Genomic DNA, 8,884 nt, shown 5'->3' with positions numbered 1-8,884 from the left:
AATCATCCGAACATCCACTCCATTAACTATCCGAGTATCCAAGAAGATCTCCATTCTTCACACTTCTATACTGAATTCTATAATCAATTCTCCCTCTAATGTACCTTAACACCCTTTTAACGGCTCCAAAATGCTTAATGCTGGGACTTTTCATATATCCAAATAACAAATTGACATCAAACATTATGTCTAGCCTAGAAGCATCCAGATACAACGGGCTTCCAATAAGACTTCTATAAAGTATTGGATCTACCCTCTCTTCGCCATCATCCTTCATCAATTTTTTATTCACAACAAGTGGATTCGCAACAGGTTTGCACTTGTCAAGCTTGAACTTTTTTCAACAGTTCAAGGCATACCTCTATTGGAAAAAGAATTTGAGAAATCTCCATTCCCAGGAAAAAAAATTCTTCTCTCGTAGATCACGCATCTCAAAAGCTTTTAGCATTTCATTTTTAACTTCCTGAACCGCAAGAGGATTTTCACCTGTGGTCATCAAATCGTCTGTCACAATCCACATCCCATCAACTTTCCTTTTGAAGTACAAAGTAGGCTCATTTAGGCTTCCATCGAAGCCTTGAGACAAACAAGATGAATATCTAGCCTACTATACCAAGCTCTTGGAGCTTGTTTAAGACCATAGAAAGCTTTTTTAAGCTAATACACCCTGTCTTCTTCACCTATGAAAGATTTTCCACTTGCATTGTGCTGGAAGTATAATTACCCTAAAGGTCATTTTTAGAATTTTCTCGAAAATTATCATTTTACCCTTTCTGAAAGTTGCACATAGTCATTTTTGGTCCATTGGTATGGTTGGTTTGGGAACCTGGGTGAAAAGTTGGGAGTTTTGAAAAAGATTTGGTTTTGAAGGTTTTAAAGTTGAAATAGTTGACTTTAGTCAATATTTGGTGAATAGAGTATCAGAATGGAATTCTGTCAGTTCCATCAGCTTCAGAACATGGCATTTGGGTTAGTAGGACTATTGGCTCAGGTCCTGAGGTATTTAGATGAGTTTTCAAAGAGTTTTTGTGTTTGAAAGTTGAAAGCATTGGATAGTTGACCAAAGTCAACATTTGGTGATAGCAAGCTTGTAATGAAATTCCGACAGTTTTGTTAACTCCGAAATATTGTTTTTGGTCTAGATATACTATTTGTTTGGGTCCCAAGAGTTTTGGTTTGATTTGACCCATTAGACGAGACGCGGGAAAAATTAAGGTTATAGTTTTACTTTAGTCAACATTTGAAGTTAGAAAGGTCATTTTTGAGTTTTGATGATTCCACTAGGTCAAAAGGGTGGTATTTGTTCTGGTTGAAAGTTTGATTTTATTCCCAAAACTTTTGGATAAGTTTTATGTCCTTATTTGGAAATTTAAAGCTTGTTAAGTTAATGTTGACTTTGGACAAATATCGGGTTAAGGTAACCTTGTTTTGGTGTTCTGATGATTTGATTGAATCCAAAATATCATTTCCAAGTTTGTAGAATATTTTATTTGTGTTCGGGAGGTTAAAGATGAGTTTTGGATGACTTTTAAAGCTTTTTGGGTGTTTTGACGTTGTTTCATCAAATTGTGTCAACTTAAAGGTTCATTATTAGTTTTAAAGATTAAATAAATTATTTCAAAGCTTCTAAAAGTTTGAGCATGAATTATAGGACTGCTCGGTAAAGTTTGGTGTATTTTCGCTAAGTCGAGATTGGACTTTTATCGCGAAATATGAAATAATTGTTTATCGAACAAATATAATGTTTGACTAGGTAAATAAAAACGAAATTGAGTTTCGATTAAATAAGTAGGTTTGTATCATTATTTAAGACATAGGAAAAAGAATCAGGGAATTTCTCTATCGTATAAGGAAGTTACGACCCTTTTAGTGAAATCAAAGTTGTTGATTTCTGATGTAAATTCTGCTGCACATGTATTTAAGATTTCAGACTATCTTTATTTGGTATTTTGAGCATATTGGAGTTCTAGAGCATAGAATGAAGTGATTCTTGTGGCATTCTTCTCGATTTAATGAGAGTTAGTATCCGATCCTCATTTTAGCATTCTCTCATGATTTCTTCATCTTATTTTCTTTCCTTCTCTGTGAATTTCTTAGGGAAGAATTGGGGTTTTATTGATTTTGATTCAGTTTTTGATGTAAAATTTATAATTAGGATCCTTATGTTATGATTAAACTGATTTTATGTTGATTTATCAATTATTTTCATCATATTAACCGCGTATAAGCTTAAAAATTTGGGCTTATTTTCATCACTCCGCCCTGGTGCCACGTGTCCCCCCTTTCTCTTAAATTTTGTAGCTATATATATGGGCACTTATTACTTTCCAATAGCGACATACTATACACAGAGAGAGAGGGAGAGATATACTTCTGTAGAGAGTGAGATGGATAATGGTAATCATGTTGGTGGTTCAGGAAATGGAGGATTTCATAGCTATTGCAGATCTCCACAACCAACCCCTGCACATTCCCCTTCCTCTGGTATGCTACCTAGCTTCTCTTTTACTTTTACAAATGCATTGCACAGTGATTTCTCTATATATATATGTATGGTTGGAATGTTCATGAATTTTTATATTTGAAAAGCTTACTAAATCTAAGCGTTTCTATTAAAATCTATCTCACAAGGTAGGGGAAAGGCTATGTACACATCACACTTCCAGATTCTATTTATGGAATTATGTGTATTAGGCATGTCCGCATTGTTGTTGAATATTCACGAAGCTTTGTATATACTGATGAAGTGCGCACAGTTTTTTAGGAGTGTATTTGGGCTGCTAGCTAATAATTTTCATTAATTCCTCTGAATTTTTCATTTTCTTCTTTAGCTCTGCTGAGCCTTGGAAGATAATAAAAATGTAGAGCTGCAGCTTGTGTACTTTTCTTGGCTTGTTCTATGCAGGGCGGAGCTAGGTGGGGGTTCGTGGGTTCGGACCAACCTAGTAGCTTTTTTGTAGACCCTATATTTGTACTAGAAAATTAAGTAATAACTTGTGAACCCCTAGCAAAACTGATTGACAATTCAATGGTAAGTAAGGAGAAGGAAATTTAGAACTCTCAAACTCCTAATACTGGCTCCACCTCTGCCTCTATGACCATCTTTAATTAGCTATGGACCATATATGCATTTTTTTTACATGTATATATTTGCAAAGCTAGTTGTTTGTCTATCAAAGATGAAAGATCGATTGATCAATTCATGGTAGTGGTGATCGACACGGCATTTCTGGTTTTCTTTTGCTTTAAAGAAAAAATAGAAACAAGTGGCATGCATGCAATCTTGTGTATGTCCTCTCTACCCCTTTTTTACGCGTGTCTCTCCTCTAAAAAGAATATTAAAAAGAGAGAGGAAGAAACAAACCGTCTAACGTTAGCAAGTTTGAAAATCAGCTAGCTATATTACACAAATTAAAGGCTTTAATTTTGGCATAAAATTGCCTAAATTGTCCGTTACAATTTGAGGAGATCTTCCTATATTTTTACTCTCTGCTTTTGCCATAAAATAAAAAATCAGAACAAATAAGCATTTTAAGAAGTTGATTAAAATCTAGGAAGTATTTCTTTATCCAAAGTTTAAGAAGCATAGCATATAACATTAAGAACAACTGGTACAACAAATAAAGAATATGAAAACAGTGGGCAGGGTAGTATCCGTTACAATAAAATTTTATCTTATTCGTATATCACGGTTATGGTAAAAGAAAAAGCCTTTTGATCCGAGGCAAGTTTGGATATATGCCAGAGTTAGTTGAAGAGTAGACAAAATAAGATAGATGATGAAAACTAAATATGAAGCGTTTTATGTTAAGTCTGTATTCACACTGATTAAATAATATGTGCTTTTGGTGTTCACATGAATAATTTGTGAAACATATATTTCTGTGTGCCATTAGCTTTGTAATTTCTTCAATACTTGGGTAGGTAATAGCAAATGTCACTTAATAATGTTTAATTAGACGATAAAAGCATAGCTAGGTGCGAAGAAATTAGACGAATATTTTGATGATATAGACTACACTTCTTTTTAATTTGACTCTGGTGCTTTTTTGTTGTGGGAAATTAAGATATGGACATGAGCCTGGAACTGCCTGCTCATCTCAACCAGGAAGTTGTTGAAATCATCATTCAGGAGCAAGACCGATTCATACCAAACGTGGCCAGAATCATGCATAGCACCCATCCTCCCCATGCCAAGATATCCGATGATGCCAAACGGACCATGTACGAATGTATCTCTGAGTTTATATGCTTTGTAACATATGAAGCCAACGCTCATTGCCAGCGTGAGCAGCGGAACACCATCACTGATGAAGACGTGCATTGGGTCATTAACAAGTTTGGTTTTGATGACTACATTGAACCCTTTCCTTTGTACTTTCCTCGTTGTCGTGAGGATGATGGTGGCGAGTGTGGATCCCTTATAGGGGAGTCTTTGTTGAAGCGTCCAATGGTTGATACATCTTCAAGCTGCAACATCACACCCTATCACCTTCCTCCTAATTTTCCTATGACTCATCACCAATTTGTGTATCCACCACCAGTGGGAAATGGTGATATGCAGGGTAATGCATCAAATGGAAGTACTTCTCAGTGTGCAGTGGCTTCAGTGGATAGTGACGTTGAGGCTCCTACGGAGGAGGGTAATGAGTGATCAATTTCTCGATCTATTGAAGGTATTAAGTTGTTGTTGAAGCTTATCATGAGTAATGAAGAAAGTTTAGGAATAGTTTTTAATTTGCGAAGTTTAGGAATGTATGTTTCGAACTAAGTGAGCCAAATGGAGCCCCTTCAATTTGCTGTTTACTTATGTGTGTATGTGTATGTGTATGTGTATGTTTGTGTGTGGTGGAAGTGCTCAACCACATGAACAAGTGCTACTTGTCCTTATTATGATATTTCTAATTGAGCATGAGATCTTTTTATACTCTTAATTCTCATATTTGAATTGAAATATTTGATCAAACACTTGGGAAAATAACAGAGGAATTGCTCTGCCACCTCTTTGCTTTTCCTACAGGACCAATTACCAAGTTTACCCTTGACATTCCTAATCTGGAAACATGTCCAAAAAATGACCACTTGATATATTTCCTCTATAGGAATGTCATTCAACATCTTGTTGTTAAACCTCTGTTTGGTAACGGATACAAACTGCCTTCTTTTTTTCATATGTTCAGATTTGAATCATTATTCAAACAAGATCTTTCTCAACCAAATTCCTTGATTCGTAGCATATGAAGAAGCCAGATATCCGGCTTTTGCTTATGATTGAGCTACAATATCTTGCTTCTTTGTGCTCCAAGAAAAAATTATAACGGGATGTGCTTTTGTAATCATCCAAATATCCACCCCATTAACTATCTGAGTAGCCAAGAAGATTTCCGTTCTCCACACTTCTATACCAAATTCCATAATCAATTGTCCCTCTAATGTACCTTAACACCCTTTTAGCAGCTCCAAAATGCTTAGTGCTGGGACTTTGCATATATTAGGATACGATAGGTTTCTAATAAGACTTCAATAAAGTATTGGATCTGCCCTCTCTTCACCGTCATCCTTCATCAATTTTTCATTCACAAGAACTGGTGTTGCAAAAGGTTTGCACTTGTCAAGCTTGAAATTTTTTCAACAGATTCAAGGCATACCTCTTTTGGGACAAGAAAATTCCCTCACAAGATTGAGAAATCTCCATTCCCAGGAGAAACTTCTTCTTTCCTAGATCAGACATCTCAAAATCTTTTAGCATTTCATTTTTAACTTCTTGAACGGCAAGAAGATTTTCACCAGTTATCATCAGATAATCAACATAGACAGATATCACAATCCACATCCCATCAAATTGCCTTTTGAAGTACAAAGTAGGCTCATTTAGGCTTTCGTTGAAGCCTTGAGACAACTAAATGAATGGGCATAATACGTAAACATGACCCTTAACTTGGCGTCAGTTGACAATTATGACCTTTAACTTTGGTGCATAAGTAGGCACTTAAACTTGTATAAAATTGAACAAATAGACACATTCGTCTTACATGACACCCTACATGATAATTTTATGTCCTATGTGGTGTCCTACGTGTATTATGCCATATAGGACACGTGTGTCTACTTGTTCAATTTTATACAAGTTTAAATGCCTACTTGTGCATACTCAAAGTTGGAGGGCATACACTACAACAAAAACAACTTTTAGCGGCAATAACTAGACACATTAATAAAGAGTCCTAAAGTCTTTACTGGTATTAGTTAATTGTCATTAGATCCAATGTCGCTAAATGCTTTAGGGACATATACAAAGAGTGCTAATTGCCGCTAAAAATACATATTTAGCGGCAATTGAGCTATTTCCATTAATTAATTGTCGCTAAAGATCATTTTTGATGTAGTTATAGTTGTCCACTGAAGTCAAGTTAGAGGTCGTGTTTATGTATTATGAGTTATGACAAATGAATATCCAGCCTACTATACCAAACTCTTGGAGCCTTTTTAAGACCATAGAAAGCTTTTTTAAGCTCATACACCCTGCCTTCTTCACCTATGAAAGATTTTCCACTTGTATTGTGTTGCAAGTGTAATGACCCTAAAGGTCATTTTTGGAATTTTCTAGAAAATTACTATTTTACCCTTCATAAAAATTGCAACAAGTCATTTTTGGTCCATTGTTATGGTTAGTTTGGGAACCAAAGTGAAAAGTTGGGAGTTTTGGAAAAAGAATTGGGTTTTGAAGGTTTTAAAGTTGAAATAGTTGACTTTAATCAACATTTGGAGTATCGAAATGGAATTTTGTCAGTTTCATCGCTTCAGAATGTGACTTTGGTTAGTAGAACTATTGGCTCAGGTTCTGAGGTATTTAGATGAGTTTTGAAAGAGTTTTTGTGTTTTGAAAGTTGAAAGCATAAGAGAGTTGACCAAAGTCAATTTTGGTGATAGCAAGCTCGGAATAAAATTTCGACAAATCTGTTAACTCCATAATATGTTTTTTGGTCTAGATGTATTGTTGGTTTGAGTCTCAAGGCTTTTGGTTTGATTTTGAGCCATTAGACGAGATGCGGTAAGGTTAAGGCTAAACTTTGACTTTAGTCAACCTTTGAGGTTAGAATGGTCATTTTCAAGTTTTGATGATTCCACTTAGTCCGGAGGGTGATATTTTGTCTAGTTGAAGGTTTGGTTCAATTCTAGAAACTTTTGAATGAGTTTCATGTCCTTATTTGAAATTTGGAGATTCTTAAGTTAAAGTTGATTTTGGGCAAACATCGGGTTAAGGTAACCTTGTTTGGGTGTTTTGATGATTTCATTTAGTCCGTAAAATCATTTTCACCCTAATAGCATATTTGGTTTGTGTTTGGGAGGTACCAGATGAGTTTTGAGTGAGTTTTTAAGCTTTTTGGATGCTTTGACGTTGTTTCAGCAAATTGGGTGAACTAAAAGTTTCGATATTAGTTTTAAAAATAGAGTATTATTACGAAACTTCTGAAAGCTTGAGCATGAATAAAGGACGGAACGGTAAACTTTGGTGTATTTTAGCTAAGTCAAGATTGGACTTTTATTGCGAAATATGAAATAATTATTTATCGAGCAAAATTAATATTTTACTAAGAAAACGAGCACGAAATTGAGTCGTGATTAAACGAATAGGTCCGTATCATTATTTAAGACATTTAGGAAAAAGAATCGGAGCAATTTGCTATCGTATGAGGAAGTTACGGCTCTTCTAGTGAAATCAAAGTGGTTGGTTTCTGATGTGAATTCTGATGAACAAGTATTTAAGATTTCAGGCTGTCTTTATTTGATATTTGTGCATATTGGGAATTCTAGAGCTCAGAATAGAGTAATTCTTACGGCATTCTTCTCAATTTAATATGGGGGGTTAATGTAAGATCCTCATTTTTGAATTCTCTCATGATTTCCTCATCTGTTTTCTTTACTTATCTGTGAATTTCTTAGGGAAGAATTAGGTTTTGTTGATTTGTACTCAGTTTTTTATGAGAAATTTATAATTATGATCCTTATGTTATGAGTAAACTAATTTTGGTATAATTTTATTGATTTATCAATTGTTTTAATTATATTAACCGCATATAAGCTTGAAGATTTTGGGTTTTCAAGGGTAAAGTTAAAGTTTGATAAATTGGTGATTTCAAGGTTGATTTTAACTCTGTTTTAGATGAAATTTCATATTTGAATTTCTCTTAACATAGGTAAGACATTTTTCAAGAGATATATAATGGTAGTTTTTTTTATCTTACATAGTTGTCAATTGTAAAATGTTCTAACTGAAGGCAAAATTAAACTGTTAGTAATTTATGCTCCCTCCGTCTCAAAATAAGTGTCACTTCAGCTCAAAAAATTGTCCCAAAACAAGTGTCATCGGAGGAATTCAACAATATATATTTTTATATTAAAGAGCTACTACTTCTTAATAGTGCTCAATTATCAAAAATATCAAATAAATAGAGAGGCAACTTAGAAAACTACAACTTCAATTTATTTTTTTCCTTGATGGGTGAGAAATGAGCTAAAGTAACACTTATTTTGGGACAGAGGAAGTAGTAGTATATAGTTATGTCGTTTCTGGTCAATACTCATTTTCCCAACTGTGAAATCATAGTTATCTCAGCGAATACCTTTTTCTCGTTCACTTCGCCCTGGTACCACGTGTCCCCCCTTTCTCTTAAATATTGTATATATATATATGGGGACCGATTACTATTCAAGATCCACATACTATACATAGAGAGAGAGAAAAAGATATATCTGTGGGGAGAGCGAGATGGATAATGGTAATCATGTTGGTGGTTCAGGAAATGGAGAATTTCATAGCTATCGCAGATCTCCTGCACATTCCCCTTCCCCTGGTATGCTACCTAGCTTCTCTTTTACTTTT

The 8,884-nt window shown here is 34.7% G+C and overlaps 3 protein-coding genes across 4 annotated transcripts in view; 1 reads left to right on the top strand and 2 right to left on the bottom strand.

Annotated features, from left to right (window-relative positions):
* The window catches only part of LOC125867017 (suppressor of mec-8 and unc-52 protein homolog 2), a 460,057-nt gene extending 458,728 nt beyond the window's left edge, over positions 1–1,329 (bottom strand). The window contains exon 1 of the mRNA XM_049547437.1: positions 1,324–1,329. The gene's annotated coding sequence lies outside the window, so the exon portion shown is untranslated. The remainder of the gene's footprint in view (positions 1–1,323) is intronic.
* The window catches only part of LOC125867008 (endoglucanase 25-like), a 237,868-nt gene that overhangs the window by 91,422 nt on the left and 137,562 nt on the right, over positions 1–8,884 (bottom strand). The gene's annotated exons all lie outside the window — the stretch shown is intronic.
* LOC125867041 (nuclear transcription factor Y subunit B-10-like) lies at positions 2,384–4,654 on the top strand. The gene is made up of 3 exons (XM_049547464.1): positions 2,384–2,484; positions 4,068–4,461; positions 4,516–4,654. The coding sequence occupies exons 1-3, from the start codon at positions 2,388–2,390 to the stop codon at positions 4,652–4,654; spliced, it is 630 nt and encodes a 209-aa protein (XP_049403421.1). The 5' UTR covers positions 2,384–2,387.

This window comes from Solanum stenotomum, chromosome 6, assembly GCF_019186545.1.
Source record: "Solanum stenotomum isolate F172 chromosome 6, ASM1918654v1, whole genome shotgun sequence".
NCBI lineage: Eukaryota > Viridiplantae > Streptophyta > Magnoliopsida > Solanales > Solanaceae > Solanum > Solanum stenotomum.
Note: the sequence above shows the minus strand (reverse complement) of the source record. Positions and strands in the feature narration are given on the sequence as shown.

Bases quoted from the DNA above. Each gene is read 5' to 3' on its own strand.
- LOC125867041 (XM_049547464.1), top strand. From the start codon at position 2,388: ATGGATAATGGTAATCATGTTGGTGGTTCAGGAAATGGAGGATTTCAT. The intron at 2,485-4,067 runs GTATGCTACCTA...TGGGAAATTAAG, and splicing joins TGCACATTCCCCTTCCTCTG to ATATGGACATGAGCCTGGAA. The intron at 4,462-4,515 runs ATCTTCAAGCTG...TTTTCCTATGAC, and splicing joins AAGCGTCCAATGGTTGATAC to TCATCACCAATTTGTGTATC.